Genomic DNA, 26,210 nt, shown 5'->3' on the forward strand with positions numbered 1-26,210 from the left:
TCATAGCTGACCACGTGCTAGTCCCAGCTCTACCCTCCGCCTGGATTTTGTGACCCAGCCATGATGTGCCCATCTAAAACTTAGCTTACGCAGATCCGTGCCCTACAACCCTAACTGGGGCCCACAAACACTGACTTCATCATCTGACCCCACCCTTGCAAAACCTCAAACTCTGACACTCACGATCTCCGTGAAGCTTCGCACTGTGACCGGAAGGATCTCCTAAAGGAGTACTCCTACTAATCTTACTACTAATATCGCGATTAATTGAGTAACTTTGTGAGACAGATAGAAGCTCAAAGATGCCAAAAGACTTGTCCAAGATCACAGACTGTATGGCCATAAAAATTTATAATAAATGTAAATTTCTCCCCTTTAGCCATGGTTTCCTTGCAGCCTCCTACCTCCTTCAAGTTCATTATCCCAGAGGAAGTACCTGACCTCCTCAGTAAGACCACAGCCTTGCAAACTGGACCTTATCAAGAAGGAAAGGATGACCAGCAGGCTAGAGATTCAAGGAGGAGTTGACGCTGAAGCTTGTGACTGAAGGCAGTCTGATGGCAGAATTCCCTCTTCCCCGAGGGAGGTCAGTCTTTGCCTTAAGACCTTCAACTGATTAGATGCAGCCCACCCACATTATGGAGAGCAATCTGCTTTAAAGAAAGTCTAAATGTTAACCTTATCTGAAAAGTACCTTCACAGCAACTTCTGGATGTGTTTGATCAAATATCTGAGTACTATGGTCAAGCCATGTTGACACGTACAATTAACTATCACAGCAGCTAAGGGTTTTATGGAAAGAAGAGGGGACTGAAACAACCTATGGGGGCATTTGGCCAAGAAAAGAAAAGCACTTTAGATAAATTAAAGAAACATCCAGAACAGAGGGTGGTTCTTGCTAAACTCTCTGCTTGGGGAGCTACCCAGCAGAGCCACCTCGAAGGACATGGTACCATCAGGGCAGCCATCTCAAAGTAACCATGGCAACATGGTGTCTCTTTGGCCCAGAGAGGCTTGGAGGGTTAGCCATCTGCAGCTGCCTTTGGTTCCTGTGTGTGCAGACAGCTGGGTGCCAGTGACAAGATCCATCACAGCAGAACTGAGGTAGTTCTGAACAGCAGGCTGCAGAGATAATAAACCGCTTGGGCTGAAGCCGAATGGATTCACTGCCAGGCCTCAGAAAGTTCTCAAGGACGTGGCCCTGAATCAGCCAAGCAGTGCCCGACTTCACGCAAGCAGAGAGAGAGAGACACACACACAGCAGACCTCAAGTTTCACTGGCTGCAGACTTCAGATGCAAGCCCTAGCAGGTCAGCGTGCAATTGGGTAGATCAAGGGTGTTGCTTCTGACACGAGCGTTGAACTGGCTTTGTGCCTGCGGGCCCCAGGCTTGCCTTCCATTGTGTGGTTGCATAAACCACGCCCAGGCGCCATCTTGGAGGGGAGTCGGGGATGGCAGGCAGAAAACCATGACTTCGAGATTGGATCTTGTTCTCCCAGAGAGACTGAGAAGTTCCTCAAGAGTTTGTTTAAACTATTGGCTGGAATAGAGTATAAATTATATAGAATTTAAAGTCCACCTTTTATCTGTGAACTAGCATGAGGAACTACCTTCATTAGAGACGGCGATGGATTTCAGAATTGATGTGTGATTACCGTTGTGACCTTGTTGTATTAGTAAGCGGTAAATCCGGGAGTGAAGGCTAGCTCTTCATTTCTCCAAACCAGAGTTTCATGCTGAGCCCCAGACAGTGTCAACATGATCAACCGACACACTCCGTGAGCCTCTGCGACCACTGGCCAGCCTTGATCCTGTCTTCTGGACACCCCCCTCTAGCGTGGACTTACTTTGAGGTCAGCTTAGACTAACTGAGGGAAGGACATTTTCATCATTCTTTGTATAACCCACTGCTATATTCTGATTACTTTTATTTTGATAAATTGAAAAAATACAGAAAAGTGTAAGGCATAACATCACACATATTAATGCTATCTAAAGCAAGAAAAAAATGCTAAGGTTTATCATAATTGTTTCTAGTTTTTTTAGACATGAGCAAAGCATTACAGATGTAATTACTGTCCCCTTTGACCTTTACCCCAGACCCATTTCCTTCCTATCTTCCCCGGAAGCTACCAGGTTCATGAGTTTGATGTGGACTCTTCTAGTCCATTAAAAAAAATACTTTTATACACACAATGGCACACATCTGTGAAAAATACAGAATATTTGGTGTGTGGTTTTAAAGTCCAACCAAAGGGTACCCAGATGTATATATAATCTGGGAACTACCTTTTCCACTCAGTCTTAATGAAACTCCGTATTAATGATTTACGTGTACTGCGTTTTATTTGCTCTTCCTGATGGACATTTAATTTTTTTCTACTTTTTAAATTTGTAACCAGAATTTCAGTGGGCATCTCTGTACACGTTTCTCTGGGCGCCCACGGATGTCTCTCTAGGGCATGTTCTGGAAGGGGTGGTGCTGGCTTTCTTATGCACGTGTGAGGTGGGAATCACCCTAGGGCATCAGTTAACTTGTATATGCATCTGTCTTTCCACCCAGACGTTGAATTCCTTGAGGTCAAGGGCCATGTTTTATTCGTCTCAGCACCTGACACCCAGTGTTGAGATAAATGATTAGATGCATGAATGAAAGCAAGCCTCCATCCCTCCCCCTGCTTTCCCTAAGCAGCTTCCCCCTCGCCCTAGCTTGGCGACAGCACAGGGAACTCCCTGCCACAGCTTACAATGCATGTTGCGGGCACCGTCTCATTTAATTACCACAACTTTGTGAGAGGTGCCGCCTTGCCAGTGATGACATGGCGGCTCGGAGAGGCGAGCTCCTGCCGACATGCCGTCATTAGGAATAACGGCAAGATTTGAAGGAGGTCTTTCCAAATCAGAGCCCGTGGCCTCTCCATTCCCTTCGGCTACCCCTCCAGCAACGGGATGGGCTCAGAATGGAAACAGTCTGATCTTTTGCCTTCACAAACATGACAGCTGCCTCAACAATTCTCTGTCCTTTGCAATAAAATCTTGGTTCTCTTAGAGTCTGGGGAAATCACCGTCATGAATTCTCTCCCAGCTTTGAGTATTTAACCCCTGTCTTTCTCTCTCGAGCCTTGAGAGTACAGGTTCCAATCGTAAACTGTGAGCGGTTGCTTTGGTGTCCCTGAAGGCACCTCCACAGGTCTCGAGATGGGAGAGCGAGACCAAAAACTGAGGCAATGTGCGCAAGGTGACAGCAAATTAGAAGTCCGGCTGAGGTCAGTACCGGGTCTTCTGTGACGGGGTCTGGTGCCATCTGATCTGGCTTTTGGATTATCTGATGAGGTTGGCTCTTCTGCACCAGGGAGGAGAGCTGGGCGGTGCTTGGCTTTGCTGCCTCGCTGGTTTCAAGGGCAGTGGGCAAGGACCGGCTCTGGGAACAGACATCATAGAAACCAAAGAATGTGCCTTCAGTGAAGTCCAGCTTGGAAGGCACCAGATGGACGCTCCGAATGATGCTGAATCCACTGGACTGAGGCAGGGACTCCGTGAGCCAAGGTTAGCCAAGTGCTGTAAGAAAGAACTCCGTGAGCCCTCTGGCCAAATGCTATAGAAATGCTTTGCTGCCTCACGTCACGGAACACTGCCACTGGTGGATTTGATCTCTGCTCTGTGGCGTTGTCCAGGGCATCAGGCTCCTTCCCTTGGACTCTTTCCTCTCCAACACATAGCCTGCAACGCCCGTGTCCAAGGTGAATAGGGAACCAGTGGGGAGGTGAGGCCGGTCAGGGGCAGAGCTCGGGCTAGAGCAGGCATGCCCCACTCCGAGGCCAGGGGCTGGTATTTCTACCACACTGTCCTGCCTCTCTGATCCTGTATGCTCCTCTCTGGAAGGGGAGCCATATGGCCTGCTCTACCCATCCTCGGTATCGTGATTGCAAGGACTGGAATATGTTTTATAAATGGGAGCGGCCTGCAGATATAAGCATGGCTGTAGGTTCTTTGCTAAATGACAGCTAAGCATCCTGCTGACCCCAACCTGGAGTCCTTTCTCTCTGGGCCCTGGAAATAGATGACGTATCTGAGAAACATCGTACACGAATGGAAGGACAGTTGCAATGTGACCACAGAGGACACGGTCAATGTCACCGTGAGTCTGAGGACAGGCAGCATCGCTCCCAGGCAATGCTGGTGAACCCGTGCTATGCATGCATTCTGACACCTCTCCCAGCTCCTCCCGCCTGCAGTCCCCGAGCTTACATCTGCAAGGTCAGTTGTTGACCTTGAGCCTGGACGACAGCACCATTGGATCTTGGCAGGGTGGTTGATTGGCCGGGGCCTGCCATTTGGAATCCAAGAAATCTGGATTCACATCTTGGTTCAAGTGCCTAGTGAGCTCACTTTCCTCATCTATAAAATGGGGAGAATGACTTAGAGGGCTGTTTTAAGAACACAATGAGCTCATTATGAAAACTGCTTAGCAGTTGAAAAGAGGCAGCACTCAGGAAAGCTGCGGTTATTTTCATGCCAAATCCAATGTGCTGGTGATGCGTTCTGGGCACTGGCAGAAGGGTTGAGTCAGACCTTCACCTTGTGGCTTCCCTGGTGGCCCCATTTTAGTGAGCGGCCTTTTGCGTCAGTGTCCCTGCCCATCCCAATCCTTTCCCTGAATCTTCGCCGGCTCAGCGGAGGGAGGCCCAAAGACTCCATCTGGTGAGGCCAGATCCCCAGCCGCCACTGCCACCCGAAGGCCCATTGACAGGATTCCTGGGCTAGGCTCTACCATCTTGACTGCCCAGGCAGTGGAGTCTGAAATCTAAAGCTTTCTGTGGCCTCTTTACCCTCTGGCTCGTCCTAACCTCACTGACATAATCTACAGCACTTCCGAGTCTCACTACAACTATGACGAGTTTCTGCCTCAGCCCATCCGGCCTAAAGCAGAGCCAGAGGCCAGAGCTTAGAGATGCTCCCGGTGCAGGAGTGAGGGTGAGAGGAGGGTGAGACAGGGACGAAGGACGGCCAACGTGGGCTGTGCTGTTCGGGTCCTCCTGTGGACAACTGTGGCTTAGTCCCACCGGGGCCCCGTGAGAAGGCACGCTGAACGTGCTTCCTTCCGTGAAAGGAGAGGAACCTGGGGCATTCATCCATTCATTCCTGTCCTTCCTCGGTGGAGGGTCCCCAGGCCTGTCCTACCTCCCACTTGGAAAATGTCCTTGTGTGAGATGGGAGTGGCTTCCCAGGCTCTGAGGAAAGGCCTGAGGCAGAAAAGCGGAGAGGCTGAGAGGTGAGCTTGCAGAAGAGCCCGTGACCCTGCTACTGCGCTGACGTCAGGGACCAGGGAAGGCGCTAGAATGTCTGCTGAGGCCATGTCCCTTAGCAGGCTGTTTCCCACTCCTAGCCTTTTTTGCGCTAACAGTTGCCCTGTGCCTTACTAACGGGCGAGGTGCCAATGTCACCATCCCGTCTGAAGGAGCCTCCCTGTGGTCACTCCTTCCCATGATCCCATGATATGTGTCTTTCCATCAGCCTTCTCTGGCAGCCTGGCCAGTGTGGCCTAAAGCCCACCAGCTCGTGCATGTGTCCTGGTGTTGGATCTGTTCAAACAAGACCAGTACCAGACCGGGGCTGGGCTCATTGCAGAGAAAGAGGGTCAAAGGTCAACGCCAGTCCAGAAAGCAGGCCCAAAATGCTAAAGCTTTGGTTGCTTATCAGGTGTCAGGGTAGAAGGTGTCAGAGTCGGACACAGCAGGCCGGGTAAGCAACGAGCTGGAGAACCAGGCAGCAGGACTTGGGTGCTTGGGACGACGCAGCAGGCCCCCTGTGATTTCCGCACACAGTGGCGGGCTGGCAGGAGGCTCTCCCGGGAAAGGACAAGTTTCACCTCCTGGTCCTGCTTGGCCATGTCAAGGGCACTTCCGTGTATGTGGGTTCCACTCCCACGATGGCCACACCGATGATGTCATGAAAGTGTGGGAGAAGCGGTGACTTCCATACACATCCCCGCGAAGATGGCATTTCCACCGGAGGTCGCTCATTCCGAAACCCTACCGGCGATGCGACCGTAGGACTTGGAAGGAGGTTCTTTTCGTGTTCCGGTGCAAAGGCAACACAGCCTGCGTGGCCCCTGGAATTCGGGAGACTCTGGAATGCGGAACAGCTGGGCAGTACCGTCTGTGGACCACGGTTTTCCAAGCCGCCGGTGAGGGCAGCCACTTCTCTATGCGACCAGCTCGGCAGGACCGGCTCGCCTGCACACGGTGTGAGTCACCTCCGGTCCGTGGGCAGGAGCTGGGGCTGCAGGTGTTTCCTCCTCCCGGTCCCTGGCTCCATTGTCCGCACTGCGGGAGAGGCATTAGGTCAGCGGGAGCTGGCGGAGTGGTGTGTCTGTGGGCAGAGAAGACGTGACCTTTTACCTTAATGGGTCTTTTCTAGCAATAAATAACCTCTTGGCTTGCATTGTTTCTACCGTCAGGTTCTGCCGTTCTGACAGCGGAATGTGAAAGGTGGAAGGCACGTCGGGTTTACTCCCGACGGTGACCAACTGCAGCATATTCATTAGATTCAGTCGTCTCGGTGGGTCCCAGACGACAAGGTTCTAAATTAAACGTTCCATTTTCATTCTGATCCCCCTAAATAAAGCACAACAGTGTGGTGTTGAAGTTCCCCAACCTTCCCCTGCCTCAGTTTTCCTCCTCTGTGTAATGGGTACAACGATATCGCTTACTGGCAGGATTTCAGGTTCCGTTTTCAGGCTAGGAAAGCCCACATTGGGAATTCGTGTGCCAGTTTACATCTCTGATATTCTTCTCGCTTACCTTTTTGTCAGAAAGATTTGTGGATTAAACGCAAAGCAAAATCAGCCTGTTGCGGTGAAAAAGGGAACAGAAATGGGTGGAAGAAACTAGAAGGAATAGATCCGCCGTGGACCGGAGCCACGATGATTGGAGTAAGTGAGCAATGAGTTTGCCCTTACTGTCCTTGCAGCTAAGGCAGTGGGGGGACACACTGGGTGACATGCATTTCACCTCCCGATTGCCCCATCAATTACACATTCGTTTGCAGACGTACATTCTTGGGGGCAGGGAAGGGGGACTAGATGCAGTAGGAGTTTATAATGTGTGTCCTTTAAGAATAAATGGCTTCGGGTGCAGTTTACTGTGTCTGTATGTCCAGCTTTACTAACGAGAACCTGCTAAAGGCATGAATCTTCTGCGAATCCTCCAGAAGATCCCAGAACGTTGCCTTTAGCCGCTGAATGTCTAAGAGGAAATCACAGTGTGAATGAAAGAGAAATGGGAATCTTAGCTGTCTCTCACAATGAGCAAAGGTATCCTTAAATTGTGGATTTCCTTCTCTCCTTCTGCCCCAACCTCTTCCTTGGAGCAGCCACCTGACCCAAGGCACAGGACCTCACCTGCCTCGGCTTCCTGCTCAGGTAACTGAGTTCCCTCATGTTTGTTCCAAGTATTGATCAGCCAGGCAGATGTTTACTGTTTATTTCCCTCGTGTGCAGGATGGTCCGAGGGAGTGGAAGGAACGTGCCGTTTGCCGACTGCCTCCTACATGCCACGTGCTTTCTGGGACACTTTATTTTATTTAAATTCCATTAGCCAACATACAGAACATCATTAGTTTCTGATGTCGTGTTTAGTGATTCATCAGTTGCATAGAACACCCAGTGCTCATCACACCACCAGCCCTCCTTAACGCCCTTCCCCCGGTTACCCCATCCTTCCACCCACCTCCCCTCCAGCAACCCTCAGTTTGTTTTCTGGGACACTTTATATGCATCATGGCATTTATGGAAATCATACCAGGTAGTTACTATGATTTCCAATTTATAGATGAAAACATTCCAAGCTCCGAGATGTCCCACAACTCCATCAAGGTCACACAGCTATTTCCAGAGCAGAGCCAGAGCTCGAAACCACCAATCGATCGATTGATTCATGCATCGATTTAGCTAGGGCTATCTTCCTCGCCAGGTGCTGCGGATACACGGTTTGCTAAGAACTGATTCCTGTGGGAGAAGGAAGGGAAAACTGAGGGGGGGGGGTAAACAGAGGGGGAAATGAACCACGAGAGACTATGGACTCTGGGAAACAAACCAAGGGTTTTAGAGGGGAGGGGGCTGGGGGATGGGCTAGCCCGGTGTTGGGTAGTAAGGAGGGCACGTATTGCATGGAGCCCTGGGTGTTATATGCAAACAATGAATCATGGAACACGACACCAAAAACCAATGATGTACTGTATGGTGACTAACAGACCATATTAAAAAAAACAAAAACAAAAACTGATTCCTGCCTCCAGGACATCCAGAGTCTGGTTGGGAAGGCACTTTCCTGCCCCGTGTCTAGCGGTCTTGACATAATCAATCTCCAGCCTTGCCATCAAACACAGGTATCATACGATGGACATGAAGCCACTTACATTCCCCTTGAACGCTCTTGGCATTTAGATTAAGTGGGAAGAAAGGGTTAAGGAGAGAGCGATATCGGGGGTCAAATGATAACATGATATCCCTCCTTTCCAGAGATGTCCGCTGTGCCAGCCTCTTGGAACTTCTAGGCGGAGTTAGGAAGTGGAATCTGACCCCAAGCAATTTCTTGCAGCAAGTATCTCGGCCCAGGAGTCAGTGAGATTCCCCGGCAGTGGGTCATGGTTGGGGCTGCAGGTGTCTTTTTCTGTAAGGAGCTTGCTTCTAAGAAGCTCAGTAAACCTAGAATTTTTAGGAGATTTAGGGTTTTGCCAGCTTGCAAATGTGGCTCCCGGGCACGTTCCCCGGAGGAAGGGCTTTGAGAACAGTGAACACTGTGTTTATGTCCTGTCTCCCCGAGGGGCTGCCTTCTTTAAATAAATCTGCGTTCTGTGGTCTCTTAACCCTGTCGTGATGGGCTTTCCTTTTGCCGCATTTGAGACCCAGGCCGGAGGCTGAAAACCTGGGGCAGGAGCTTCTCAGCAGCTTGGATGAGACAACTAACTTCGCTAGAGGGAAGGATAAGTCCACTGGGGGCAGGAAGGGGCATTACAACGCTGCTTTCGTGACCGTGTGAACCTTGAGACCTAGGAGCCCCCCGGGGTCAGGAGCCCACTGCTTCTCCGATGGCTTGTCTGCTCCCTGGATGGTTTTGGTCGTGACAAGCTCTTCTCTTACTTCGGTGCCATTTGCCCCCGTGTAGATGTCACCATGGGACCCGAGTTCTTCCTTCTGTGCCCCAACAGGAGGAGTCTGCTTTCTCTCGTCCAGGCCATGCCTGCAGAGATTCTGAGACTGAGGTGATGTCCCTGCTCGTTATCCCATGTTTGTCTCTGAAGGACGTGGTGTTTTCAGTCTCTTCACTATCTGATTGAGTGAGCACCGTTCTAAGGGTGACAGCCGGATGAATGAGCTGTCTATTAAGTGAGGGTAACCCTCTTACACACTGGGTCTGGTGTGACCTGAGAGCCCCTCCTGAGAACTTGTGGGCAGTTCTTGTAAACTGCTGTCTGAATAAAGAGATCGGAATTGTGCGGTACGGGGCTCCTGCGCTATGTGCCGGGGACGTGGTGTTGGACACAGCAGAGCAAGCCAGCCTCTCGTGCAGCTTAGAGCCCGCTCCGTCCGGACCTAGCCCTGTGCTGCCCTTGGATGGAAGTTCTTTGCTGCCTCAGGACTGGGCTTTCGGGTGGAGAGCGATGCTTTTTCAAGCCCAACTCTGATGCTCCTGGAAGGGTGTGCAAGTGGAGTGCAGTCTTTAGCCTCTGCTGAGCTGGGTCTGCCGTGTGGACCAAACACCTCTCACGCACCTGGGGCCTGCTCCAGTCTCTCCTCTGCTCACTGCTTAGAAGGCCTTGATGGTCAGGTGGTAGATACACTTCTTTCTGGAGAAGCTCTTGAACCCATACCTAGGGGAATTTAGTTTATAATGATGCTTCTACCATCCCTGGAAAATTCTCTCTGTGTCTCTGTCTTTGTTCCTGCCTCTGCCTCTTTCTCTCTCTGTTTCTCTTTCTCTTTCTTTTTCTCTCTGTCTGTCTCTCTCTTCCTTTTTCTCTCTCTGTCTCTCTCCCAATTTGGTAAATTTTAAAAGTTAATTCATGTAACCCTTAATTCATTAACCCTTGCGAAATGATAGTTCTCAGTGTGGAGGGGGAGGGCAGAGCCTCCGTCCAAAATTGGGAAGATAGTCTCCAAGGGACCACATGTGTGGAAAGTCCCTGGACAAGAGACTTCGGTTGGATACAACCGTGCTCCGTCTTTCAAATGCCTGATATTTATGGTGTTTTCCATTTACATATCCTGCTGGATTTCTCCCTCCTTGGCTGGGAGACAGTCTCCGCCCCTAGCCTGTGTCCCCAGGAGAGGCTGCTGTCTGGGGCTCTCGACAGAGCAAGTCCTCTGCTGTCTCTTTAAACCACACGTCAGGGTCTGACCTGCTGGGGCGATGGTGTGTGAGCAGGAACTGGATTTGAATCCATACTGGTTGCGTGACAACTTCGAGAAAAATCACTTCTCTGAGTTTGTTTCCGCTTTAAAGGATGATGTGGGGACAGAGCGGACACTCCATGAATTAAACAGAAAATAAGACGAGGCAGTTAGGGCCTGCTTGCCTGTGTTCCTAGGTCTGGTCATGTATTCGGTTAACGTGTAAGAGCCGGGAGGCCACAGAACGGGCTCTGTGCGAGGTGTGGACATACAGCCGGGGGGCAAACACATATGAAGTCCCTGTTGTCACGGAGCTTAATTTCTAGAAGTCATACACGTAAGTACAACAGCAGTGAGTCAGGTGGAAATACGAGTTCTGGGGAAAGAGAAGAGTATGGAGGTTGGGGAGGGCTTGTGTGTGTGTGTGCACAGGTTTGCACACGTGGAGTGCACGTATGTGTTTAGTGGGGCAGTGAGGGAGAGTCTCATGGAGCAGATGATGTTGGGAGGTTGCCTGAAGGAAGTGAGAAAGCCGGCCGTGTGCGTGTGTGTGCACGCACGTGTGCAAGAGCATTCCAGGCGAAGGCTCTGCAGTGGGAGAGTGCTGGGGTCGAAGAACTGCAGACAGGCCAGTGCACCTGCATTGTCCTGAGATGGGCTGGCGTTCCGAGCAGTATCGACGGACAGATCACTCCGGGCTTCCAAGGCCACTGTCATGTCTCGGGCTTTGCTCTAAGCCAGAAGGCAAGCTTGGAGGGTTTGGGCCGGTGGAATGAGGTGATGTGACTCGGCATTTTACGAAGGTCGCTCTACACCTCTTTGGGGGTATAAGACTGTCTCAAGGAGCCAAGGGCTGGGGACGCAGGGCCCGTGGCTACGTTTCCAAGGCCCACGCTGTTCAGGGTGATCCAACGGGATCACCATCCAAGCCAGGCTTTTGAGGAGAGACAGTCAAACAGTAGCAATGAGAGTAGGACCCAGGTCCCATTTCCAGAAGGGCCTCACTCTGTGCTGGCACGGTAAGCAGTAGGAAAGGAGAAGTCCTGAGGCTGAAGGGCCCCAGCAAGCCAGAGGAGCCGACAGGACAGTAGAAATAGTGTGGGCTTGCCCTTCACTCCCAACGATAGGGGATTCGTAATGGAAAGTATGTTAGTGAACCGACATCTCTACACTGGAGACTGAACATTCCAGAGAACGGTGGTGGTTCCTGCGGAATCTGGGTGGGGACTGGACTCATGGGCTCGAAGCCTTCCCTCCCTGTCCCCCATATTCCTATCCCCCCACCCCAGTGTACATTTGCAAGAGGCGAGAAGCAAGAGGGTTTGTGGCGGTTGACATAAGGTTTTGGGCAGCCGAGGGGGACACAGAAACAGAAGAGACAGCCTGCCATGTCCTGCTGCCCCTGGGCAGGATTTGAACCTTTTACGGAGCAGGGGATTGGAGTGAAGGTGGCAGTTTCCCTGGAGGCGTCTAGGAGCCTGGGTCTCCAGCCATGGGAACACATCCGCTAGGAACACCTCCTTGCGTGCCCTCCTAAAGCCGGGGGAGACTGCCACCTGCTGGCTGACATGAGTATTTTACCCTGAGGCTCAGCTTTGGACAACTATCAATTTGAGAGAAAGAAATGTGTGGTTGACATTTTCTCCAGGCTGGGTGCTGTCCATTTTTCTCTTTCAAAGCATCACAACTTCTCATCAGGTTGTATCTTCTTCATTCTAACACTTAGGGATACTCAGAAAAATAAAGCAGCTCGACCAAGATCGTTCAGTAGTTGGAAAACGGGATTCAAGCGCAGCTCTGCCTGCAAAGATGGTTACTTTAAAGAAGTTATGATCCCATTGGCTTTGCAAACTGGAAAGTGTTATGAGGGAACCAGCTTAAGGCGCGTGTCCTTGTGTACCGAATGGAAGAATGGATAAAGGAAGAAGTATGCCCATAGATGCTCCTCGAGGCACTTGGCCTAAGGGGTCAGAAGATCTAAGGTTGCAGTCCTAGCTCGGGCACTTGAAGGTCAAGTGAGCCTCAGAGAAGTCATTTCACTGCTCTGAAACAGTTCCTTACCTGAAGCTGCAAATGTACTGGGCTAACGTGGGAGCTGCTCATTTTGACTGTGTGTGTGGGTGGGTGTGTGTGTGTGTTTCTGAGACACACTGAAAGCTGTTTTCCAGTCTTGGTGAGGTTGGAGTGATTCTCAAGAGGAGACCCCTTTCCTGCTTCCTTCCTGAGCTTTATTTTTTTTTTATAATAATACTTTTTTATTATATTATGTTAGCCACCATACAGTACATCCTTAGTTTTTGATGTAACGTTTCATGATTCATTACTTGCATATAACACCCAGTGCACCAGGCAATACGTGCTCTCCTTAATAGAGCTTTAAATTCGCTTGTGGGACTGGCAGTGAAGGGAGGAGGACAAGGGGAGGGAGCCCTCTGCTGGCCATAAGTATACCACACCCGCCCAAATCCTGGTGGTTTTGCGGGGCAGGGCACCTGTGAGGCCATCCAGCACCCCACTGAGGCCAGAGGACAAGGTAGCAGGAGCAAATGCCTTTCTTGTATGGGAGGGGGCCTTCCAAAGAGCAACGCTGATTTCGTCACTCCTGCCCTAAACACCATCGGCAACTCTCAGCTGCACTCAGAGGACATAAAGCCTTTGGGGCAAGCCCCCGGCCCCCCACCACCTTCACCCTCTGCGTTCTGCCATAGCCTCGCCTTGGCATTAATTCTATTCTAATCACAGTAACCTCCAAGGAGCTTCCCTGATTGCCCCCCTCCCCCAATCCAAAGTCCGAGGAGCAACGCCTAGTCCTATGGGACCCTATAGCCCCCCGGGTTCCTGAGGCTTATGGGGCCTTGACTTCAGCTCCACACACCCCTACTGAGCCGCATCTAGAAGACACTCCCTGCAGGAACTGAGAGCAGTTCCGGAACTGGGGTGTGGACGTGGAGCAGCTCTCTGGGACCCCAAGTCCTATGGGTTTTCCTTCCAAACGTCTCTCAGAACCGTATGCCCCATCTCCATGACCCCATAGCCACTCAAACTCCATCACCTTGCCCTTGCGCCCCTGCAGCCCCTCCCGTCTTGCAGGCCGCAGCACAAAGATGGTTTAGAGAAAAGATATGATCATAATCGTCCCCTGCTTAAAATTCCTTAGTAGCTTCCCACTGCATTTAGGAAAAAAGATCGAAATCCTCATCCTGGACCAAAAGAACCTGCAAGATGGGATTCCTAGCTTGCTTTCTGCACAGTCTGGCCATCTCAGGGCCTCTAGAGATCCTGCCTTCTTCCCTGGTTAATGCCTGCTTATCGTTTAGGTCACGATTCAGATGTCCTTTCTCAGGGAGCCCTTCCCAGTCAGGGTCAGGTCCTCGTTAGATATTCTCGGAGTGTCTTGGCTTTGTTCCCCAAGCCTACCCTGTTTGCTTGTCTGCTGTGGTGGTTGTTGCCGGCCTGCCCTGGCATGGAAGCTGCTCGAGAGACCAGGGCCCGTGGTTATTTTGGTCATATAGTGCTGGGCCTGTGGGGGGTATTCAGTACTGACTTTTAAGCAGAAAGCGGAAAGAGAATCTTGGGGGAGAAGAGAGAGCCAATCAGCACAACCCACCAGGGGCCGCCACCCTGTACTTGGCGTTGGGAGCAAATGGCATGGGAGGGGCAGGCTGAGAGAGGGAGACGGTGGGATGGATTGTCTCAAAGGGCAGGGATGTGTGGGCAGACACTGTGGTGGCCGTGGGGCAGCCAGCCTCCTTGGCTCTTTGATTTGCATTCCTTGTTCAAGGCTAGAAGTCCCTCTGCAGGTGTCCAGTGGGCAGAGTTCAAGTTAGGTGCCCCCGCTCCCACAGGGAGGAGGAGAGAATATTTTCCCCTGTGGCTTCCACGGTCGGAGGCCTGAGTGCAGCGAAAACAGCGGTGCCCAGGATCCCGGAGAGCAGGCCTGTCTGTCAGGGTCCCCGGGAAAGGCAGGGGTAGGGGGACTGTTTCTGAAGGTGCAGGCAGGGTGGGGGAGAGCCACAAGGCCTCGCACGGCCCCGGGTCCGGCAGCAGCTGTGGTGCAGGGACCATCCTTGGGCCTGAAGGGGCTCGAGGGGGGACAGCTATCTGACACCTGGAGAGACCGCTGAGTGGGGTCGGTCAATGGACAGGTGCTGTGCCTCTCCTAGGAGGGAAACTGTCAGCCCCTTGGTGATGCTACAGTGGTGGGGCTGGAAAATAAGATCCCTGACCCCCACCCCCATCCCCCAGTCTCCTGCTTTCAGTGTCCCAGCACTTCCCATTCTGATAGCCAGCCAGAAACCTGAGGGCATGGGGTCCCCTGATAGAATTCATGCGGGGTGGCCTCGAAGGGTACAAGCAGGGAGAAGGGAGGGGAACAGTTGGAGGAAGGGCAAAGGGAAGGCCAGACTCCCTGGGAATTCATTCTTAGTGGATAGGTGGTAGTGGAGAATTGCGGGAGCCCTTTCAGGATGGAGGCGTTTGCTTGGACAAAGCCAGAGTCAGCCCCTGAAGGCCATGTTAGGACTGGTGAGCTCATGCTTGGACCGGGATGTGGGCAGCACTGAGCGTGTTGGCTCAGGCCCTCCGGCCTGCCCATCCCCACATGGGGGCGTCTGCAAGCTTCCCAGGGCCAAGGTTAAGGACTCCTGTGTGATGGGGAATTTGACTCCAGCGTGGCTTCTGGGAAGTACCTCACCCGCCTCATTACCTCTGTATTTGCGGGGAGGGGACAGCGGTGGGGCGCAGAGCCTCCCAAGGGAGCCGTCAGCAGAGGGTTAAGCCTCCCGCTCGAGGCTTGGTTGTTACAGGGAGCCCGTTTGTTCGGGTTTACACAGCCAGGCGAGTGTTGCTATGGCAGAACTGCGGGCGACGAGTCTTATGATCTGGGACAGCCGATTGTGTATATAACGTGACAGCATTTATTAAAGCAAGATAAACTCAGCAGCTGAGGATCTGGCCTGAGCCATAAATTCTTCTCGGCCTCATGTCTGAGCCATCACATTCCATTTGAATGAGGCCTATCAGCCCAAACATTTTCATTAAATAAGTCCCTTTGCTGAAAATCCCCTAGAGAACCAACTAGGAATTGCTCCCCACCCCCACCTTCCCCCAACGCACCCTGTGTTCAAAGACAAATGTGTAATGTGTGGTTCTAACTGGATATTCGACCTTCCCCGAGTACAAACAGATCTGCTGTGCTGGGCAGTGAGTTCCCTCCATCACTAGATGCATTCAGGCTGAGGCTGGGGGACACGGGGTGGGAGGGGGAGATCTTCCTAACAGACATTCCTTCTAGTTCTAAGATCTTGGGATTGTAGGAAAGATCCAGCTGGACTTCCCCGCACTCCATCATTCCCTAACTCACGGCACACAGGGCCCCAGGGAAGGAGGGATTTTCATCAGGGTCCCGAGGGAGAGCAAGAACACTGGGGCCGGAGACCTGAGTTGAAATCCCAGTTCTATGATTACTTGGGTGGGTGGCTGCGGGCAAGTCACTGCACTCCTGTGAACCCCGGCCTGCCATGTATAAAGCCACCGTAGAGACAGCTAGTCCTTACTGGCATTTACTCTACACCAAGAACCACGTTAAGGGCCTCGTCTGGATGACATTTATTTTTTCCGCAGAAATGCTATGCAGTTAAGAAGCGTGAGTAGCCCCCACTTTTTTGATTGGGAAACTGAGGCACAGAGAGGTTAGGGAACTAGGGGATGGTGGAGCCAAGATCTGAACTCAGGTAGTCTGCCTCTGGGCATGTTAATTCTTGCTGGATGACAACTATTTCCTCATCTACATCATGGAATTTCTAGAAGAGGGGTATAAAAGCATCTCTGAAACCATAAGCTCTTAGTCTTGAAAATACTGAGCAAGAAGCTGAATCTCAAGTGGTAACTTTTTCCAACCTCGTTCAACTTTGTTCAAAAAAGTGCTTTCTTTCCCAGCCTGTAGGCCCTCTTCCCTTCTTCCCTTCCTCCTCACTGTTCCTTCCGGGCCTTCTTCCTTCTGTTCAAATACATTGGCTTTGGTGGAATTCAGGCTCAACAATGAAAGGCAAAAACAACAGCCAAATTTAAAAGTACTTGTGCTTTTATTTAAAAAAAAAAATACAATCAGGTACTGTCCAGATGTGTTTTGGAAAGGAAGATCTCTTTAAAAATTCTTAGTTTTCATCGTCATTATAATTATATTAATAATATTAATCATATCCTTAAAATCGAAACAGTATTGCTTTTCTGGTTTTTGTTGCATGAAATGTAAAAAAAAAAAAAGGGGGGGGAGGGTGGGGACGGCCTCCCATGACAGACACCGAATCATCACGAACAAAAATAATGATACTTATACAGCTTTGTGTAAAATACAGCTGGTTCTACCACAAACTACCACTGTACAGCCTACCCCTCTCCCATTCCCAGAGCCACCCAAGAGAAGGACAACCACCGTGACGCCGTCCCTGGAAGATGTTTGCCAATTCAAACAACGAAACAGACACCTGTGGAGACTGTCGTCTTTGGTGCGAAGGAAGGACTCGCAGGGTCGGTGAGGCAGTGCTCCTGCCATCGGCCCGGTGATCCACGGTCAGCTTCATCTCCTGCCAGATACCCGGGTGTGGCTTGATGGTTGGACGGGTTGTATTGAGACTTTGGTAAAATCTGCTTCTTCCTCTGGGCCCTACTCCTCTCCCAGCCAGTTAGTTGGTCCCGGAATTTACGCCCGCTTGCGCCTGCCTTCGAGATTTCGGAAGTTGCTGGGTCTCAACTTCATCTCCGCAAACTGGATGGAATATTCGTGGCCCTTCCAGTGGAACCAGTTAACGCCCTGTGAAAAAGAGAAGACCTCCGGATTGGTTTCCACTAGGCAAGGTGTTCCCTGACCGCTGCTGCTTGGTCGACGGGAACAAAGGGAGTTCTGTTTCAACCCGACCATTTGGTAGCTCAGTAGCCCAGTCTATACTGATCTGGGTAGTGAGGGCTTGCAAAGCTGCTGGCTGAGTCTGACTCGATTTTTTAAATTTCAGTCAGAAGCCACCTGCGTTTGCATTGAGCTCTGAGGGGCCGTCGTGACACAAAATCGTGGTTCGTGAAACTTGCCGTCGGTAGGAGGAGGTGCTGAAGGAATTCAGGTCACGACTGGAGGTTACAGAACGGACGAGCTATATGCAGGGGAGTCTCTCATTGCCAGGATTCCCGTGGGGTGTTTTAATAAGGGTTTGTCCGGAATGGCAGGAGAACACAGGTGGAACAAAATCTTACAACCTGACCTAGAGGGTTAACTCTTCAGGCTCTTACTTGAGACATAAATGGTCTTAACCAGTCATCAGAGCTTTCTGGGCCTCAGTGTCGCCATCTCCCCCCCCCTTAGGGTCTGATAGTGCCAACCTCGAAAGGATGCTATAGGGGTTCAGTGGGTTTGTAAGGGAGCGATCAGAGTGCCGGGCACGTTGCAGGTGCGAAGTAAATACGACTTCCCTCATCTCCAACAGGGAAAAGTATCCTTGGAAATTGCGCCAAAGGTTTTTTTTTTTTTTTTGCCCGAGAAAAGATTATATTTGTGTCCAGACCCTCTTAAGGCCACGTTTGAATCTCCCACAGAGTCTACAGATAGTAGAGTCTGCCCGTCAAAACCCCCAGGGCCCCTTGCCCCAGCAGGGGAGGGGGGTCGGCTTCCAGCAGTGCTCCTAGGAGGCCATCACCTCATTTTCTGACCCCTCTTCTCTTTAAGCGGCATTGGGCTGTGAAGGGGGTTAATGGCTGGTGAAATGAGGCAAGAAAAGAGAGACCCTTTATAGGATTCTAATGGTTTGACATCCACCGAGCGCGGGCAGTCTCTGACTCTGACGGGCGGCTGGGACGTGAGAACGGCTGGCTCGGCCCGTGACCAAACGTGTCTGTGACTACTCAGTTCTGGGGAGCACTTGGTGCCGGGCTGGATGCAAGCCCTCCTCGTTCTACGCTGGGGACAGAGGCCGGAGCGGGAACGTGACCTCGCCGAGTCCACACAGCTACCGGGGCAGAGCCAGAGCTGGGACGGGGCTCCCAGAACTCCTTTGTGGCCTCTCACGTCAGCCCCCATTGGAGGGGAGGGGGATGGAAAAAGAAGCTTCCTTCTGGGCATGTGTTTTTGTTTTGTTTCTGTTTTTTTCCCAGGAGGACTTTGTGTCACTCTGCGGCAGGGGACGAGGAAACAAAGGTGGTACAATAATGCTAGAGTGAAATGCTAGTGTCCTGGGGGCAACATCATTAAGGTGAAAAGAACACCCCATTTTCGCCCCACGTCAGCTAGATGGCCTCCACTTTATCTACTTTCCTTCTGGAGTTCAGACGAAGGTTCGAGGATTTTACCTGACCTGCAGTGTCCCCGAGGTCCCTCCTTGCTGGGAACAGATGTGACACCATGTCCCGGAGGTCGCTGCCCCGGGGTCTCAGCGGGGACCGAGGGGCTCAGCTGCCCACCTGTCACCCGCGACCAGCTTCCCGAGCCCTGCTCCCAACCCTCGCAGTTGGCTCACCTGACTGTGGTTGTTGTCCCCGTACCTCCCCATCAGGTTGACGCGGTGACAGTTCTTGTACCAGAAAGCCCCCTTGTAGGACAGAGCACAGTTGGTGATGGCTGAGTCCGTGTCCTTGTCGAAGGTGGAGAAGGATCTGCCGTTGTGATAAGCCATGGAGTCGCCTGCGGAGAGGAAATACAGATCTGAGGAGTCCAGCCGGGGTTTTCTCGTGGGCTCGGAAGGGCAGACCCGGGGTGGTGACTGAAAGATCCTGGGGTGGGCTCCCTTGAACCCTGGCCCCAGAATTCGTATCGAACACAGGACTGGAGGGAACAGGAGAGTCCCCCGCCCCCAACCCAAGGGCTCATTTCTTTTAGAAGCAGCATAATGTGGTAGGAAGAGCCTTGTGGGTGGCTTTGGAGGGTCCAGCTCTCACTCCCTCGTGTGACCTGGCCCACGTCAAGCCTCTTGCTGAGCCTCAGTGTTCGAATCTTCTAGAAAATGGAATTAGCACATGGATTCCATCCACCTCAGCGTGCTGTTGGGACAATCAACGGATATGAAGGTAGAGGGGTTTGCAAATAGCTGCGATCCTTGTTACTTTTATCGGGTTTTGCGTTCCTTTACATGACGGAGCTCAGAGAGGGAAAGGCGGCACTGATATTTTGAAGCGAGGTACAAAGCGTCTCAGATGCCTCTTTAACGAGGAAGCGACCGAGAGCAGGGAGGTATGGGTGAAACAGGATGCCCCCCCATGGAAAGCAGGCAGCCACAGAGGATGCAGCTCTCCCAGGGCTACCCTAGTGAGGGGGCTTTGGAAATAAATGCAGAGAGAGGCGGGTGGAGACCGCATTCCTGATGCTCAGGGACACCCCCCTCCCTCCCGCCCGCTAACAGTATCCTTCTTGCCTCAAGTCACTTCACTCAAAGAGATATTTATTGCCAGGTAATGAAATGTCAGAATTCTCTGAGGGACACAAGAACGAAAACAGTTTTGGCCCCTGGCTCTCTCTCTTCACTACCGCCACACTGATCTCGAAAGAGCCTGGTCTCTCCTTAGACGGCCTATCTTTCTCTGGAGACTCTTCCCGTTATGGATGTTACCTCCCGGGGCTCAGAGAGGCTGGAAATGTACCACAGCTTCTGTCTTTTCTGTTTTCATGGACATAATTGGACGCCACCGCAAAGCTGGGAAGGATGGCTGTACTGTTAGACCTGATCCCTCCTCGTTACCAAGCACACCTGTCTGCCGCCAAGCCTGCCCCTTGGGTCCACATCAGGCAAATCACCCAACTTTTCTGGGTCTCAGTTTCCTCATCTGTGTCATAGCAACATTGTCCTGGAACAGCATCCATGAGAACTGGAAGGGCGTAATGCTTGCGGAATATCCGCAAAAGGGAGATGCTCCCTCATAGGCCTGAATGCGTGTGGCTTCCTTGTAATTCCTCCTCTCATGTCGAGCCAGAAAATCACCCAGAGGCCACTTTAAGGCCATGCCACCTGCAAGATCTGAGCTACGTTATGCACCAGACATGAACCGCAAAGCCACTTGGCAGGTGGTGAGCTTCTGGCCACGGGGGGGATGTGGGCTGTGGCTGGATGGCGGCATGGCGGGGATGTTCTTGGAAAAGTGCACGCAGCTGGGGGAAGGAGTGGATGGCCTGCTACTCAAATTGTGGTCCACAGACCAGCAACATCCGCGATAGTGGCACGGCCAGGGAAACCCGTAAGAAGCGCAGAATCTTGGTGTGTCCACCCCGGCCCATTAACGGGATCCCCGGGGGTCCTACACACACAAGAAATTTAAATAAACTTAGATGCACTGGATTAGGTGAGTCTTCAGGCCCCCAACAGACTGTCTATCCATCTAAAGTTGGTATCTAAAAATGGGCAAGAAAGAGACCGCTTTTTCTGATTCCCAGCCCTACTCTGTGTTTTGGTGACCAAAGTATCTACCCAGCTCCGCTCAGTTGCAGCTCGGGACTAGTACCAAGCAGGAGTCAGAGATGTGTTGATGTGGTAAGTGGATGGATTCATGAAGGAAGGAGCGAGCTGAACACCCAGGGAAGGCTTTCGAGGTCTCGGAGGCGGGGAGCGTGGCGGTCCCCTACCTGCGGTCCCGCTGTAGCCCTCCACCTTCAGCCTGTAGCGAGTCTTGGCATCCCCCACGCTGAACTTGTCGTAGACGGCGTACGCGGTCTTCCCGTGGTCGCGCAGGTCCACCCGGAGCTCGTACTGCCCTTGGGCTGTGATCTTGTGTAGGTTGTCCAGCCCTGCGGAGGAGAGGTGCGGGTTACAGACGCACGAGTGACTGAGGCCGTTGCTCCTACTCCCTCCCCCCGGGAGGAGCAGCGGTTGGGCTCCAGAAAGAGGTTCGCCTGGCAGAGACCGGGCCTTGCGGTTTGGTCCGCTCCTCGCCGGCACGATGCCAGGTGAGAGAGGACGCTTCCGAGCCTCAGGTAAACTCGGGGTGACGTCTTTGCCCCGCCCACCCCCTAGCGCACTGTGAAGATCAAAGGAGGTAAGGTGGGGAAAGCTCCTTTTAACCTCCAAAGCTCCTTGCAGGAGAGAAGCCGTGGATGCCAACTGGGTGGACATTCCCCAGCACAGGCACCGGAACACGGAACAGTGCCCCCTGCAGGGAGATGGTGGCAAAGTGCGAGCTGCACCGATGGACGGATGGGTGAACGGATGGATGGATGGTTGGATGGATGGACAGATGACGGCTTGGTGGTACTGTGTGGGGAGATTTCAAGGGACAGCTCCACTGCTTATTGGCTAGATTCCTGTGGACACGTGACTTCATCCCTCTTTTCCTACGTGTAAGACAGAATTTTGTACCTTGCCCAGGTGCTAGGAGGCTCAAGGTTATGGCTATAAGGCCCATCTCAGCACCCAGAGCCCAGGACGGAAATGGTTAATAATATCGGTGAGGACGAGTCTGTAAGAGGTTCAGTGAACGACTTCAGGTTACGCTCATCCTTCAGCTCTGGTCGTTGGCCCTCCCTGGATCAGATTTTTATTTTTAATGACCTAGAGAATTTAAAGTCTTTTCCATGGAAGGGTTGATAGGCCGTGTCTACTACCAGAGCTACTGTTTCCTCCTAGGCTCCCTCTCTCCCATGGGTTGCTGTAGCTTAGGAACAATGACAAGGAAGGCAGAAATGGGACACACACACACGCAGGGCTGCATTACCGAGCCAGAATTCTTCTCTGCGGTCCCCAAACCCAGCAGCATAGGCTTTCCAGTTGCGGTAGAAATCCTCACGTCCATTCTTGCGTCTCAGGAACACCTGGAATATAACCAATGAATCAGGGCATGCTTTAGCTATTGGAAGAAAGAGAAGGCATCCTTCTGGGAGGAAGAACATCGGAACTGTGGGAAAAGCGCCAGTCCCCAGCTCTGTCCATCACTAATTGGCTGTAACTCTGGGCAGGCCACCTCCACCTGAAAGACAGGGATTAAAAATACCACCCAGCTTTGGGTGATGGCGATGTGTCCAGGTGGGCTCATCACTTGTTCTAAATGCAACACTCTGGTGTAGGATGTTGATGGGGGAGAGGCCATGCGCGTGGGACAGGGGTCTGTGGGCACTCTCTGCACGTTACGCTCACTTGGGCTGTGAACCTAAAACTGATCTAAAAATAAAGTTTAGGGGCACCTGGGTGGCTCAGTCGGCTAAGCGTCTGCCGTCGGCTCAGGTCATGATCTCAGGGTCCTGGGATCCAGCCCCACGTCAGGCTCCCTGCTCAGCAGGGAGGCTGCTTCTCCCTCTCCCTCTGCCCTCCTCCCTGCTCTTGTTTTCTCTTTCTCTCTCTCTCTCAAATAAAAAAGAAATGGTTTATTAATTTAAAAAAATACTACCCAGCTCGAACAATACTTCACATAAAACTCTTAGTGGTAGATAGCAAATGCTAATTAATCCGCATAATGGGCTCCATGACCACCAACATATTTGTGCATCACAGAGTTGTTTGAGAATCAGATCAGATAAATTACAAGTAAATCATTTTCTCCTGGTTTTTATCCCTGGCTTCTTCCCCATTCCTTCGTTTCAGAGATGGTTCCTAAGCGTCTCTGGATGACAGGCACTATCTTGCAAAACCTCCAAACATTGGTGTCTGAGAACACGGGGAGGACCTGCCCTCCTCCCCGGACCCCACGCCTGAGAGGTCGGGATACTCACGATCCATCCACCCCCATCAGAGGTCATGTCACAGAAGACTTCCAGAGCCTGGGCCTTATCGCCATTCAGATAAATGGTGTAGAGGCCAGAGGTCGTGTCTCCATTCAGCATTGCTTGGGAGCAGTCCCTGGGGAATGGGTACAGGAGTCCAACTGCGGGATAAGANGGAAGAGCGGCCCTCTGAGAGCAGGCGGGTTGGGATAGGAGCATTCAGACTACGGCATATTGGCTAGATGCCTACGAGCACGCAGCTCAGCCTCTCTCCCACTCTGTTCTCCTGTGTGCGAGACGGGATTTCGCAGGGCTGCAACGAGCCTTTAGATATAAGCTCAGTCGCTTATATTCCTGGAAGATGCTAATGGTATCGGTGGGAGGAGAGCCGAGCCGCTGTGAGGAGCGAGTATCACGCTGACCTTGATCTACCTTGAGCGGCCAGGCGGCACCTGGTGAAGACCCAGGTACTGGCAGGATGGCCGGGTCTCTAGCACCAGTCGGTGGCTCGCCGTGGATCAGGGCACTCTACGGGGCATCTAATAACCGTGCTTCCCAACTTCTTCAGAGGATTTGGGAGCCAAAGCCAAGGATTCTAGTCTTGAACTTGCACTCCCTTGCCTCGGGACCCTGGAATGGTCATTTAACAGTTCGGAGCCTGGGAGAGACCAAACAAGAACGCCTGGGGAATCTCCACGTGCAATCATGTGCCGTAAAAACAATGTAAAACTTGATAGGGGTGCCTGGGTGGCACAGCAGTTAAGCATCTGCCTTGGCTCAGGGCGTGGTCCCAGCATTGTGGGATCGAGCCCCACGTCAGGCTCCTCTGCTGTGGGCCTGCTTCTTCCTCTCCTGCTCCCCCTGCGTGTGTTCCCTCTCTCGCTGGCTGTCTCTATCTCTGTCAGATAAATAAATAAAATCTTTAAAAAAAAAAATAAAAAATAAATAAATAACTTGATAGAAATGGACAATCTTGGGGCCGTGCTGAGCAGGTGGGACAGAGAACGGAGGGTTCTGATCTGGCTGCCTTCACCTGAGGCTGCATCATGAGCTGTGTCCTGGTTTATCTCCCGGCCCCGGTCTGGGAGCATCTTTAGGGCACGATCAGCACCGGGTGTGAGGTCTGGCCAAAGGGGCTTTGGCTTCTGCAGCTCCCTCAGTAGGGGTGCGCAGAGTGACCGGAGTGAAGTGTGAAGGGCAGGAGGCAGGGCGGGGCTGCACTCTGTGTATCCCACGGTCAGGGCTGTCCAGGGGCCCAGTCCTCCCTTCCTCAGGAATGCGTGTGTCCTCTTCATGCACCAGAGAAACGCCTTGCACATCTGTCATCTGCAGACGACCCCTGGTGGCAGGGCGCAGGGCTGCTCTCCGGGGCCTGGAAACCCTGAGCCCAGATCTGCCTCTCGCTCGTGCTAGACCCTGGAGTCATTGAGTCTCTGGGAGCCTCAGCTTCCCCGGCAGAGACCTGGGCCTGATGATCCTACCAGCTTGCCGGCAGGACTGGTTTTGATTTCAACCATAGACAGGCTTTGTGAAGGTTGACATGATGAAGGAGAAAAAAACGGGACCCGGCTTCCAATGAGCGCGGCCCACGGCCCCACACTGGGCTAGGAGTTCAGACACAGCACAGGGTTCTCGTGAGGAAGGGATGCTTGTGAATCCTACTGTATAGATGGAGACACCGAGGCTTGCAGAGTGGTGGTAACTTTCCTAAATCACCCAGAGCAAGTGGTGGAGATGGGGCTTGTATCCAGAGGTCTCCCTACTGGCCCTCCTTCCCTTTCACCACGAGGCCCTCAACCTCCTGCACCCACATTCCTCGGGCTCTCAGGGAGTAGCAGGCACTGATTCTTTTAAGAGATTTGATGGAAAAATTCTGTCAAAGTCAGAGAAGTGGAGGGTCGGTCTAGTCTCACAAAGTTCGATCTCAAGGCCCCACTGCACCCTGAGCCCCTTACTTGTGGTAAAGATGGTCTGGACCAGCTTGCTCCTCAGGGGCCCATTCAATGCCTGGATCTTGGCTGTGTAGTGGGTGGAGGGGCTCAGCTCCGCCAGGCTATAGGAGGTGGTTTCTGGACCCAGAATGACTTCCTAAGGGCAGAAGAAAGAATATAATAGTTATTTGCCACATAAGTCCTCAGGGTACAGATGAGACATTCATTCATTCACCCATCCATTCATTTCTTCATTCAAACGAATCCACTGAGTCTCACTCTGTGTCAGGCTCCATGTTCACTTTTGGGACATCAGAGATGGGGAAAGTGCAGCATGAGCAAAGGTCCTGAGGCCAGAAGGGGCAGAGTAGGAGGTAATGACCTACCTGAACCACACTTGGTTTTGGGTGCTGGACTGGGGGAAGAAGTGGACAAAGACCAGATTACAAAGGGCCTTGAGTGCCAAGCCTATGGAATCCGAAGTTTATCACGATGAGGAATGTGGATTCCCAGAAGGTTTTTGAACAAGTGAATGAAGTGAACCCAGCTTAACTTGGTTGCAACATGAATCACACAAAGGGCAAAAGGTTTAGATTTTGAGACCAGTGGTCCCTAATACGGCTCTTTTTCACAGTCCTCTGGGAAGCTTTAAAATAATACACCACCCAGGCTCCATCCCAGACTGGCTGCTTCACAAGAGCCAGAAGGGGGCTCTGCCAGGTGCGTATGTAAGAAGCTCCCCGAGTGATTCTGATGCAGTCAGTTTGGGGCTCTCCTGAGTCAGGGGATGACTGGAGTAGCTCAACAGGCATGGCACAGGGAAAGCCTGAGCCGACCCTGCATATCTCTTTCTAGAAGAGAGATGTCCAGGAGAGGCGTGTGTGTGCCTCTGCCGCCAGACCTCTTCTAACTCCCCCCGTAGTTTGGGACTGCTCACTGCGACTCTGTTCAGAGGACATTCGTTTCAGCTTTCAGGAGGTCTTCCTCCTTTTCAAATCCTCTTTCTAGCTTCCAGTGCCTGCGAATTCACCTTTTAGCAGATGACCTTGGTGTCTGGGATTGGAATTCACCGTCACCACTAGCAAACCCAACCCAACGGTGTCTGCAACCTGCAAACACGGTCGACGAGGTGCAGGCAATAATGAGCCAGTGTGGACGCCCCTGCAAGGTCTTCTCGCATCCTCACTCTGGGCAGGTGAGGTTACCCTGATTCTTGCATGAGGG

General features: G+C 52.1%; 1 protein-coding gene across 1 annotated transcript in view; it reads right to left on the reverse strand.

The window, feature by feature from the left end:
- Positions 1-16,640: 16,640 nt before the first annotated feature.
- Positions 16,641-26,210, reverse strand: part of TNC (tenascin C) — a 65,673-nt gene continuing 56,103 nt past the window's right edge. Inside the window, exons 22-27 of the mRNA XM_040631791.1 lie at positions 25,011-25,143; positions 23,065-23,216; positions 22,074-22,170; positions 20,989-21,150; positions 18,896-19,059; positions 16,641-17,205 (exon numbers count right to left, since the gene is read on the reverse strand). Of these exons, the coding sequence (XP_040487725.1) occupies positions 17,095-17,205; positions 18,896-19,059; positions 20,989-21,150; positions 22,074-22,170; positions 23,065-23,216; positions 25,011-25,143 (819 nt within the window). The 3' untranslated portion in view covers positions 16,641-17,094. The remainder of the gene's footprint in view (positions 17,206-18,895; positions 19,060-20,988; positions 21,151-22,073; positions 22,171-23,064; positions 23,217-25,010; positions 25,144-26,210) is intronic.

Source organism: Ursus maritimus, unplaced genomic scaffold, assembly GCF_017311325.1.
Source record: "Ursus maritimus isolate PB19 unplaced genomic scaffold, ASM1731132v1 scaffold_17, whole genome shotgun sequence".
Classification (NCBI taxonomy): Eukaryota; Metazoa; Chordata; class Mammalia; order Carnivora; family Ursidae; genus Ursus; species Ursus maritimus.